Source organism: Elephantulus edwardii, unplaced genomic scaffold (assembly GCF_000299155.1).
Source record: "Elephantulus edwardii isolate Elephantulus edwardi_28Jun2011 unplaced genomic scaffold, EleEdw1.0 scaffold00055, whole genome shotgun sequence".
Taxonomy (NCBI): Eukaryota; Metazoa; Chordata; class Mammalia; order Macroscelidea; family Macroscelididae; genus Elephantulus; species Elephantulus edwardii.
Genome location: NW_006399805.1, coordinates 16835131 through 16847897, shown reverse-complemented (window position 1 = coordinate 16847897; position 12767 = coordinate 16835131). Strand labels below are relative to the sequence as shown.

At 46.0% G+C, this 12767-nt stretch overlaps 1 protein-coding gene across 1 annotated transcript in view; it reads right to left on the bottom strand.

Annotated features, from left to right (window-relative positions):
- Positions 1 to 471: 471 nt before the first annotated feature.
- The window catches only part of LOC102855755 (zinc finger protein 777-like), a 28676-nt gene continuing 16380 nt past the window's right edge, over positions 472 to 12767 (bottom strand). Inside the window, exons 6-9 of the mRNA XM_006887280.1 lie at positions 4533 to 4649; positions 2526 to 2636; positions 1348 to 1461; positions 472 to 1292 (exon numbers count right to left, since the gene is read on the bottom strand). Coding sequence (XP_006887342.1) covers positions 472 to 1292; positions 1348 to 1461; positions 2526 to 2636; positions 4533 to 4649 — 1163 coding nt within the window. The remainder of the gene's footprint in view (positions 1293 to 1347; positions 1462 to 2525; positions 2637 to 4532; positions 4650 to 12767) is intronic.

The following is a 12767-nucleotide window of genomic DNA, read 5'->3' as shown; positions in this document are numbered from 1 at the left end:
TCCTGATCTGAGGGACACAGGAAGCACGGGCTGCTGTCCCCTTGGGTCAGCTAATACACACATATCTCATTACCCAGCGCCCCCCTCAATCAGTCCAGAGCTGGAGGCAGACACCCACAGGTGACAAGGCCTGGAGACCCAGACTGGCTGACAAGCCTCACCAGCTTCCATTCCAAGTATTCTGCCACTCCATCGAGGGGACTTCCAGGGTACAGCTACACCATCAGTGTTCCGACCACACAGTGACTGGGAGTGTCCCCGAAAACAAGTCCCCAGGGCTGAGATGGACAGGCGCCACCCATCCGCCCAGACTTTTCAAGGCTGTTTCTCAGCTTCTGGCCCTCAGCGTTCCCTGCCCCTTTGGAAACAGACAGAGCACTTGCAAAACAAAAACAGTTCTATTCAGAGAAAAACAAGTTTCAAAAAAAGTGGAAAAATCAAACAGGTGCGGGAGAAGACTTGTGCGCACGCTCAACACTGCAGGTCCAGGTCTGGCCCTCTCCGAAGAACCTCGTGGCCACTGCTACCAGGTGGAACGAGAAAGCTCCCCTGGGCAGGGCCACGACCACGAGGGGAAGCAGTCCTCGTACTGGCCCGGCCATGGCGTGCCCCAAATACCTGAAGGTCCACCTGGGCTCGCGCGTGGGCCTGCAGGTGCACCGCCAGGTGGTGGTTGCGGTTGAAGGCGCGTCCGCACTGCGGGCACCGGTAGGGCCGCTCGCCCGTGTGGATGCGCTGGTGGCGAAAGAGGTCGGAGGGCCGGCGAAAGGCCTTGCCACAGTAGGGACAAGTGGGCCAGTCCTGGCTGTCACCCGTGTGCAGCCGCTGGTGCAGCAGCAGGCTTTTCCGCCGCTGGAAGCTGCGCAGGCACTCGCTGCAGTGGTACACCTTGGCCGCGGCCTCATCGGGCAGCCAGCCAATGACAGGGCCGGATGCCACCACCTCGCCAGGCTCCAGCGTAGACGGCGGGCTGCCATGGGCCCCGGACTCCTCAGTGTGTGTCCGCTGGTGGATGGTCAAGTTAATCTTCAGACGGAAGCTCTGGCCGCAGTCTGGGCAGGAGAAGGCCCGCTGCCGCTGGCGAGGGAGGGTGCGTCGCAGCTCGCTGGAGGTTACAGGCCGCGCCCTGGGTACAGGGCGGCTGTGGCTGCGGCTAGGCGTCTGGGCTCTGTCCCTGGGCTCTTTGGAGCTTCCACACTCGGCCTGGCCAGGCAAGTCGGCCACAAAGAGCTGTTCTGGCATCAGCTCATCCTCAGACGGGTCTTCAGTCTTGATGACCAGGCTGCCAGCTCCTGGTGAAAGACGGCCACTCATCCCAAGTGCACACAAGCCCTGCGGAAGCCTTACCCACACCCATGGGCTTCCTCCAGGCCTGCCTCCACATGCACACCCACAAAGTCTGAATCCTGCCCATGAGGCCCTGGCCTTGGTAGGTGGCTAAAAAGTCATTCAGATGGTTAGCTGGGGAACAGGCAAGGGGGTGTCACTCACATAGTCTTGGTCTTGGAGACAGAGCTTTCCTGGAGGGTGTGGAATGAGTGGACAGAAAAAGGGGAGACAAAGGAGGAGACAACAGCAAACCTAGACCTAGGGAGGTGGCTGGGGTCAGACACAGGAGAAGACAGGGTCAAGGGCTATGTACAGGGGCACTGGTCAGCTCTGATGAGATACAGAGAGCCAGAAGGTGACCCCTCAAATTCTTCTGGAGCACCTAGTCTTTGGCACGGGAGTAGGGGGCTTAGAGAAGCAAGTACAAGTGGCCTGAGTGCTCACCCAAGGATTCAGGACACTGTCCCAGGACCAGCCAGATGAGGAAGGCTAGGCATTCTTAGCCACCCAACTATCTGAGCACAAGGCACTCTGTGCCCTCCTGTCCCCTCACCCCACGCCCTCCTGTCCCCTCACCCCACGCCCTCCTATCCCCCTATACCACACTATCCTCTGTGTCCCCCCATCTGGTGCCTGATCCTGGCATCTGTAGTGTTCTGGTGGAATTATCCACCTTTCTGGCAATAGCATCTGGGGCCCAGGGCCCAGTCACTATAATCCTGCTCAAGCAGGGTCTAAGAAGGGTGGGGTGGGGCTGCTGATGACATCCCTAGATCTATCACCTGATCACCTGGGCCCTGGGTCTTTGCTCTCCATCTGGACTGCAGAGCCTACTCAGGGGATCTCTGTTTCTGTCAGAAAAGGTCCAACAGTCTGAATTCATCCTTTAGCAACCCCATTAAGGCCTCAGGGCATCAATACATGTCTGCTTGTTAGGGGTCACAGTGGACTCCTGAGTTCTGGGATCAGTCCAGGGCCACCACAGGACAGGCAGAAGCCCTTCCTGAGGCCAGGAAGGTGGTCTCTCAGCTCAGCCCAGTCCCTGTGCACTCAAGCTCAAGAGTGGGGCCGTGAGAGTCCAGGTCTTGATAGAGGACAGCTGGACACTGAAGCACCTTCTCAGCCAGGCTACAATAGCATGATGGGCAGGCCTGGGAGGCAGGCCACTCCCTCTCCAGACCAGTCCTTCTACTCACCTGGGCCTGAGTCAGGCAAGGTGTCCCTGGACGAGGAAGCAGACGGGTCCTCACTGGAGGAATCCTGCTCCTGTTTAACCATGGACAGAACGTGGGTGCTGGCCGGCAACCCTGGGGAGAGAGTGCCCTCAGGCCTGTGCCTGGCAGAATATGGCAGCAGCCTGCAGGGAGAGTCCAGAACCCATCTGGACTGCAGAGCCCACTCAGCGGGCAGAAGTTCTGAAGGCCTCCCCTTAGTCCCACGGGCAGTGGATGAGGGGACAGAATGCCCTCAGCCCCTCCCAGGCCCTGGAGGATGAAGGTTGGGAGGCAGCACTGAGCACGGGGATGAGGTCTGGAGAGAGGACATGGATGTGGCCTTATTTTTTAGGCTCCCTACAGCTCCTCCCAGATGCAGAGAGGTGGCCATAGCCCAAATTCACAGACTGGCTGATGCAGGAGGCCCCTAAGAATGGGTAACATCCCTACCACCCGGAGGAACTCATACCAAGTGGTGCTGGACAACATGGGCACAGGACCTCCAGCCTGCCAGACTCGAGACAAGACACGGGCCCTTATGTGAAATGGCCTCTGGGCTAGGTCCCAGTTTTGTGAAAGGACAGACAGGAACTGCCTTTGTATTAAGGCTGACAGAACATACCACAGGGGGACAGAATCCCAGAGCTCTTGGTAGGTTTCCCAGGGAACTGCAATGTTAGTACCATGCCAAACATCTGACCAGTGTTCTGCTGTTGACTATGATCATTTCAAAACTTGGGTCCCAAAGGAGCTCTGGTGGCCTAGTGGCAAGAAGGTGAACGGCAATCCCAGAGGTATGTGGTTGAAATCCACCAGGCGCTCTGCTGGAGAAGGAGGGGCAATCTCCTCCTGTACCAGTCAGATCCAATTTGACAGTACACACACACACACACACACACACACACACACAAAGACATTTTTTTAAAAAACCCCAAAAAAACCAACTTGAGTCCCCAGTCCTCCAGCCAAAAGGGTGCTGGCCCTGGATATGCCTGGGCAGCTCTCAGGATGTACAGACCAAGGACTCAACATGGAAGGGGTCTTATAGCCTCACCTGCCCTTTTTCCTGGTCTGTCCTACCCTCACCCTACCTGCCCTTCTTCAGGGTCTGCCCTGCTCCTACCACAAAACCCTGCCCCTAGCTCTAGTGCTTTTGTTAGATGCCCCTGAGTTGAATACCACTCAAAGCACCCCTGTGAACAACAGATCCAATCCCTGTCCTGTCCTGTGCCGTCCTCACAATCTCTGACACACTCGAGCCCATTGCCGCCGTCACTGTGTCAATCCGTCTTGTCGAGGGTCTTCATCTCTTTTGCTAACTACCTTTCCAAGCCTGATGTCCCTTTCTAAAGAATGGCCTTTCCTAGCAATATGCCCAAAGTATGTGAGATGAACCTTTGTTATCTTTATCTCCAAGGAGCACTGTGGCTACACATTCTCCAAGACAGATTTGGGTTTTTGGTAGACCACTGAGTGGCGTACTGGTAAGACTCTCCACTAAAATCCCAAAAACAAGCAGTTCAAATTCACCAGCTGCTCCACAGGAGATGGGTAGGCAATTTCCTTCCATGACATTTACAAGCCTCTAAAAACCTGTTCGAAGCCCACTGGCACACAACAATCACATGGGATGTTCAGCACTCTCCTCTAACACCACAGCTCAAAGGCATCATTCTTATACATAGCAAGTTACTGAAAAGACCATGAACTGAATCTAGGGAGCTCCAGTAACTTAGTGGTAAGAAGCTGCATTGTAATCCAAAGGCATGCGGTTCAAATTCAGCCAGCAGTTCCATGGAAGAAGGATGGCTAATCTCCTTTCATGCAATTAACTGCCTCTGAAAACCCACTGGAGGGTCTGCTATGAGTTGGTTCTGACTTGAATGCACACAACAATATCTGTCTTCTTCCAGAGACCTAAGCACGCATTTTCCCCACTAGGAACGTCTACGGTCAGCAGTCACTGTTGCCTCAGCTGCCTTTACTTACCATGGCATGACCCAGTGGGTGTCACTCTGACATCTGAGGCCCACTGGTGTCCAGGCTCCTGCCCAGATCCTGGTTCCTCCTGGGCTGCGCTGTCTGGGCTGGGCACGTGCACTGGACCTGGAGAGAGACCCAGGGGCACAGACCAAGGATGTTGAGGCCGAGACAGAAGGCTGCAGGTGGCCAAAGAGTGCCCCTTGGAGTTCCCACCAAATACCCTCTGGGGACAGGCAGAAGTAGTCTCAAGGGCCTGGCAGTGGCCTTTGAGAGTAAAAATAATGAGGCTAAGGAGCTTGGACTCGCTCAGGCCAGCCAGCAATAATTCTCAAATGGATTCATTCTCTGTTGGTCCCTCAGTCACCCCGCTATGTGTGGAACCTTGGCTAAGCATGGGAAAGGTCTAGGAAGTCAAGCCATCATCAGACACTGGTCAGCAAAAGGCCATGCAGAAGAAGACTCATGGGAAGGCAAAATGTCGTTAGTAACTTTATCAAAGAACACCTTTGACAGACTGGTTCAAAAGGGAGAAAGACTAAACAAAATAAAAATGTTATGTAGTTGATAAAATGGCACTTGCAATCAAACATACCATGCCCCTGGTCTTTATCCAAACTTAAGCAGAGCTTTCCTGTACATCAGATCACCCTCACTGCTCAGTGAGAATCTGGCCATACGTCTAGCCTCCTAGGCCAATGACAGTCCTTCAAAAGTAAACTGCACAAGCCAATCAGATACAAGGTTCTTCTGCTCCCACATTTTGTCAATAAAAGGCTGCTGACTCTTGTCCACCTACAGTTTTAAGGCTACCCAGTTCGTGAGCATTCTACCTGAATAAAACCATCGAATAGATTAAGAGACAAATACTACCTCTAGTAACACATCCTTCAGTGATGAGGTAAAACTGAGATACTCTCGGATAAACAACGCTGAGGAAACCTGTTCTAACTAACCCTGCCCTTTAAGACACGCTCAGAGAACTAACAAGTATGACAAGGAAGGGTCCTAAGGAACTGGAGCCACACTCGGGAAAACATCTAATGAAAGCATTTCATGGCCGAGGAGGACCATCTGACAAGTACTTTTAGTTCACAAGTCTAGATTTTATGTCCTGTGTGCTTTATAATGGCAAAGTGTAGTTCCTATATATCCACTCCTATATAATAACGTACAGGTGAAGACAACAAAGGACATGAGAGAACAGAGGGGAAGGTTGTGTTTAGGTGCCATCAAGGAGAGTACCACTCACAGTGACCCTAGGAACCACAGCTCTGAACCTGGCCCTAGGCTGGGCCATTCTCACCATCTCTAACATACTTGAGCTCCTTGTTATAGTCAACAAGTCAATTCATCTTATTGAAGGTCTTCCTTGTCTACACTGACTCCCCTTTTCCAAGCATGATGTCCTTCTCCAAGGACTGACCCCTCCTAACAACAGGCTTAAGGCCTATGAGATGAAAGTGTGCTATCTACCTTTAAAGGAAATACCCTGGGTGCACTTCCTCCAAGACATACTAGTTTGTCTTTGTAGCAGTGGATTAGAGTAAAATAACATCACTGACAACCTCTCTTTCCTCCATCTACATGATGTCATTGGCCAATTGGTGAGGATTTTTATTTTCTTGATGCGCAGGTAGAATCCATACTGAAGGCTGCAGCCCTTGATCTTCTGCAGCAAGCACTTTAGTTCCTCCTCATTTTCAGCAAGCAAAGCTGTGTCATCTACATAAACAGGGGTTGCTGATTAGTCTTCCTCTGATCCTGATGGCACACTCTTCTTCATAAAGTCCAGCTTCTCAAAAGATTTCTTCAGTATAGTGGTTAAACAAGTATAGAGAAAGGATGCATCCCTGACACACATCTGTCCTGAATTTAAACTATCCAGTGTTCCTTCTCTCTGTTCATACAATAGCATCCTGGTCTAAGTATATGTTTCAGATGAACACAATTAAGTGTTCTGGGACTCTCATTCTTCTCAATGTTATTTGTTGTGATTCATACAGTCAAATGCCTTTACATAGTCAATAAAATACAAGTAAACATCTTTCTAGTACTTCCTATTTTCAGCCAAGATTCATCTGATGATGGTATCTCTAGTGCAATGTCCTCTTCTACATCCATATTCTGTTGAGCCACATTTCTTTGGAATATCTCCTCCAGTAAACCGGCCAGTAGTTGTATTCCCAATATGTTGGGATAGTCTGGTGAGGCCATCCAGGGCCACACCTGTTTGCTAAAAAATGTCACCTGACACCCAGTGCTTCCTGGGGCCTTTCGGTACTTTCAGTTTAACCTGAAGTTCTCTCTTCATCATAAGTGGTTCTTGATCAGATGCTATTTACTGAAATGGTTCCTTGTCAGCCAATTTTTGGTACAGTGACTCTGTATATTCCTTCCATCTTCTTTTGATGCTTCCTGGGTCATTCAGGGTTTTGCCGATGGCATCCTTCAGTACTGCAACTTGAGGCTTGAAGCTGTTATTCATTTCTTTCAGTCTTTCAGAATACTGAATGAGTTCTTTTGTTTTCTAACTCCAGATTTTTGCACAAATCACTGTAATACTTTACTTGAGCTGCCTTTGTTTCACATGCTTTGGGCATGTTATTAGGAGAGGCTAATCCTTGCAAAGGTACTTTATGCAAGAAAAGATGGCCATTCAGTGAAAGAAAAGATGACCCTCAATGAGATGAGTGACTGCAGCAATGGGCTCAAGTGTGTCAGAGATGATAAGGATGGTAAAGGATAGGCAGGGTTCAGGTCTGTTGTTCACAGGTTTGCTATGTGCTTAAATCAGGCACATCTCAGTCTTCAGACTGACTTCATTGTTCTTCAAGACACTGGAGAGGTCCCTGACAGCAGACTTTCTTATTGCTATATATCTCTTCATCTCCTAACTGCTGGTACCAAGAGTGGATTGTGGATCCAAGTAAGATTAAATCATTGTTAATTTCAATCTTCTATCATGTTGTTGTTAATTGGCCCAGCTGTGAGGATTTCTGTTTCCCTTAGGTTGATATGTAATCCATGTTGAAGACTAGTCCTTGATCCTCAGCATAAGCTTATCAAGCCCTCCTCATTTTCAGCAAAGGTGTATCATCTGCATAGTACAAGTCGTTGAAGAGTCTTCTTCCAATCCTTCAGCCATACTCTTCTTCATAAAGATGAGCTGTTTGAATTATTTGCTGAGCATAAAGAGTGGGAATTTCAGAACACTTAATTACGTTATACAACACCTAAAATCAGACCAAGAAGCTATTGTCCAAACAAAGCAAGGGTGCAGTGAATGGTCTGGAATCAGGAAAAGTGTGCATCAGGGTTGTGTCCTGTCTCTATACCTATTCAATATGTATGCTGAGCAAATAATTCAAGACTAATTTTATACTAATATCACAGAATCAGTTATAAAAGCATTGTAGTGAGTGGAGTCAGTTCTTCAAGATCTAACCATCAGCTTACCTCTTGTCGTAGGAATGAAAAATAGGTTAGCTGTCCTAGAAACAGTGCGGTGGGTCTTCAAAAAAAAGAAAAATAGGGATACTACACAACACATAAATTCCACCTCTGGATATACATCCAAAAGATGTGAAAACAGGCTCAGAGATTTGTATAGTAATGTTCTCTGCGGCACTCTTTAAAACAGCGGAAATGTGGAAACAATGCAAATGCTCATTAACAGACAAATGGATAAACAAAATATGTTTACACTACACAATGTGTTTCTCCTACAACCAGTAGGAGAAACAATGTCTTGATATATGCTAACTTATGGAGAACTAAAACCCTCATTTGATTTGGAGGTTTCAAGTCATAGTTTCTTGGAACATGCAAATTAATTATCCTTATCAGCGTGTTCTACCTTCTAGTTCATCATGCAGGGCTCACTGTCCTCAAAGTGTGCAGTCAGTGGCCTAAGGCACAGTGGTCACTATTCACCTAGGACTACAGAGGAAGTACGGAAATCAAGATGAGCAGAAACTCTGTCTCCATGAACAGCTGCCTCCTTTCTTGAGAGGCCAAATGATCTGAATGGAGCCCTGCAACCACAGCAGAACATTTCAGTCAACGATACTACAGAAGAATCCTCATGGATTCCAGACCTTCTGGAGTGAAGGAGGCTGGCTGGCTGAGGTCCTGGAACTACTCTTTTAAGATACTCTTTAAAATGTAAACTATCTCCTAGAAAAGAAGCTGAGGGGGAAGCGAGTTTATGTGAAATGAGGGAGGAACAAGTTATGGAGGTTGCATAACAAAATAAATTATCAGCAAATAAATGTGTTAAGTGAAAAAAGATCTATTATAAATATATATGCACCAGAGCCCCTGAAGCATCAAGTAAACAGTGACAGAAATGAGAACAGAAGGACCGAGTTCCACAATAGCTGCAGATGACAATTCTGTTTGTTGAAAGGACCTGATGCACTTACTGTAGGTCAAAGACTTGCAGCCTTCAGTATGGATTACATCTCAGCATCAAGTAAACAAATTCCTCACAGGTGGACAATATCACTGATTCAGTTCTGCACAGCACTTGTCAGGGATTTAATTTTTAAATGACACCCACGGAAACAAGAGTCAAGACATCAAAGGACAGATTGTCTAGGGAACTCCAGCTACCAAAGCCTCTGTAAAGTTGTAGCAAGCCATACTGTGGCCATTTTATGCAAGTAGCCATTTTGTGCCAGGTTCCAATGTGCAGAGCTGTTTATCACTGTGGTTTGATGTTTGAAGGGAAGCAAAACCAGGTTGTATCATTCCTTGTACCCCAAGTCCAAGCGGGGATGTGGAGACTAGAATGTCCCTCCCTAAAGACTCTGTTTATACTTCAATTCTGATGGCCTTGCCTGCTGCTGCTAAGAAGAGCAAACAGCCTTGCTAGCAGGTGACACATGAATCAGAACAAAATGTATTATTAGCCTTGAGGCTGAGTTGTTTTTCTGTTCACTGCAAAATGAGGATAAAAGGACAGAAAGAATAAACTCGGGACTGCAGAATTTCGCTGCATGCCTCTCTTAACCTTTTTCGGGTGTATTATATTTCTTTAATCACGCTCCTCGTGACTCCAACCCTGTTCATCTTAACCGGCTGGTTTTGGGCAAGTGGCGCCCGAACAGGGATCTTGGATGAATGAAAGGAAAAAAAGCGTAGGACACCAAGAGAGGTAAGTATTGAAGTATTAAAAGAAGGAAATAAGGTACCTTAACTGTAAAATAGAAATAATACTCTTGATGAGTTCTTTAGTTAGGAGATATGGGAAATAAAAATGGTAAGATGTTTTATGTACATATGCTGCAAAATACTCTAAGAATTAGAGGTATAAAGTTAGAATATCTGTGGGATAGCAGTTACAGGATTATTATGAGGCAAATGGACTTGCTAAAGTTCCTGCTGATGTTTTCAGTTTATGGCAACTGATAAGAGATGCCATTGATTTTAGGAATGAGTTAGATAAAGCAAAAAAAGGAAATAAATGAAGATTTAATAACATCTCTGCAAGCTCACAGTGAGTCTAGAGCTTCTAATAAATCTAAAGAGAATCTGTATCCTGAGGTAGGTAGTGGCCCACCAGGATATGATGATCAATTGAGTGAACAAGAACAAACTGACTTAGAAAATGAGGCTGCTTGATCTCAGCATGAAGAGTGGCCTCCTGTTCCTGCTTTTGTGAATGCCCCTGCATTAGTTAAGAAGCAGGAAGAAACCGATCAGTTAAAATTGAAAGTAAGAGAATTAGAGAATAAACTCAGTAGTTCGGAAGCTGGAGCGTCTCTTTTAAAGAATTTTTTGAACCTTTAACTCCTACCACTCACACTGCTCCTGTGATCGCTGTGGTAGATAATAATGCCCCCCCACCCTTGCGCATTTTGCAAGCCCCGTCTCCATCTCCGTCCTCATTGCGCTCTCCTCTACAACAAGCCTTACAGGCAGCCTTAGCACAAGGAGAAAATGTGTCAAAGGTGTCATCTGAGAAACTTTTACTGAAAAGTTTCTGCTATATTGATCTCTCACGGATGCTCATGTCATCCATAGCCTCTGTTGTGGAGACTCCTGCTTTGCAGGGGATGCCCTGTAATCCTGGTTGTCTCCCCTGCAAATCCGAGAAACATGGGAAATGAAATGCCCAAAATCCTAAGGAACAGCCCCTTAAACTGCCTGCTTTCAAATCTTTCAAACCTAGGTCTAGCTAAGGACTTCTGTCTCAAGAAACTAATCCTTTTTTTGTAACTAAGCAGCCACAATACCAGCTAAGTAATAACTCTCAGTGGTCTAATAATAAAACCTTTAGTTCGGGGAGCTCTGGTGGCCTAGTGGCAAGAAGCTGTACTGCAATCCCAGAGGTACACGGTTCAAATCCACCAGATGCTCTGCCGGAGAAGGAGGGAAAATTTCCCTTCTGTACCAGTCAGATCTGGTTTGATGGTACAAGCACAATAAATAAATTAAAAAAAAACAAACAAAAAAAACAACAACAAAAAAAAACACCTTTAGTTCAGCATCTAAACACTTTCTGCCAGCTAACTTAAAGAAAGAAATTTTCTTTTGTTTTGCTCCGGAGAGTCACTGTCGTAGCTTTCATCACCTTCCTCCCCAGCTTTAAAGACTGCCCAAATGTGCACCAAAGATAGATCTCTTTGTCTGAAACCTTGCCCTCCCTTTTCATCCTAACCAAGCCATACTGTTTTTGAGCCAATTTTAAAAGTTGCAGTTATTACACTGTAGCATTTTGAGGTGGTGAACACACATGAAATAACGTAGTACATCTAGACTACTGACCAAAATATCACCTTGAAAATAAAGCTGAAAGTTTTAGCATGATATGAGATTCAAGAGGGAACGAGAAATAACTGGTAATAAGTTTTGTGTATTTTCTTTTTTAAGAAGAAAAAGGAAAGTAGTTTTGCTTTAAAGTAGAATGTCTGGTTGTGCCAGAATATGAAACATGGTAAAAGCTAAACTAAGGGTGGCAGTAAGTCGTACATGGCTTGAGGGAAGTGGATTTTATTTGCTTTGGTTTATAATACCTGCAAATAATAAGTTTGGAAAAAATAGTGAAATGTTTTGAAATTTTTATATTACATCAATTGTGGTGGATTTATTTATAAGATGGGGGGAAAAAGACTGGTTTTACACTGCAAAATGTTACACGGGTAATATGCTTTCTATTAGAATATCAATGGGGCCATAGTCTGTTGAAAGAAGTTACTAAATGGAATGGACCATAAGCCCTATGTCACGACAGGTTTTTTTACAGTAATCAGTTCAAGTAAATGTTGACTATTATGTGAGATATATTTGGTCAGGGAAATCCTCTTCCACTATTGTTGTTGTTGTTCTTAAGTGCCGTCTAGTTGCAGGCGACTCATAGCAACCCTATGAAGGAGAGTCCTTGATGCTTGGGTGCCTTTCATCCTCTCTCCAAGTTCATAGGGTTTCCGGAGGCGAGCTATTACAGAAGTAGATGCCACTCCTCCTTCCACGCTTCTACTATTAGCTACATCAAAATATGATAAAACAGGATTGGGTTATTTTCCATAGGGGCTGCTAACTTTCTTACACCTAATGCAGACTGTATTACCTGGTTAAGTGACAATCGGTATGGGTAGATTAGTGGCCATTAACAACTGAAAAGGTGAATGCTGCCCAACAGCTAGTGCAAAAGCAACTGTCTAAAAGGCATATAGAAGAATCTAACTCAAAAAAAAAAAAAAAGAAGAATCTAACTCACCTTGGAGTTCTCCAATATTTGTGATAAAGAAGAAATCAGGTGAGTGGAGATTATTACAAGATTTGTGAAAGGTAAACTCCTCTATGGGAGTAATAGGCCCACTACCACCTGGCCTCCCTTCTCCTGAGGCTATTCCTAAGAATACTTTTAAAATCATTATTAATTTAAAAAGATTGTTTTTATACTATTCCATTACATCCCTCAGATTGTAAAAGATTTGCCTTTAGCGTTCCTTCTGTTAACTTTAAAGAACCCATGAAGATTCCAATGGAAATATTGCCCCAAGGCATGGCTAAAAGCACCAACTTGTGTCAAAAATTTGTAAGTGCAGCTTTACAAAAAGCAATTTTGTAATGAATTTCAAATAATTCATAAATTGGGTATACCTTATAATCCTCAAGGCCAAGGTATAGTAGAATGTGCCGTCAAAATAATAAAAGTATGTTGTTGTTGTTGTTGTTATGTGCCGTCGAGTCGCCTGTGACTCATAGCGACCCTATGTACAACAGCCCTAAACT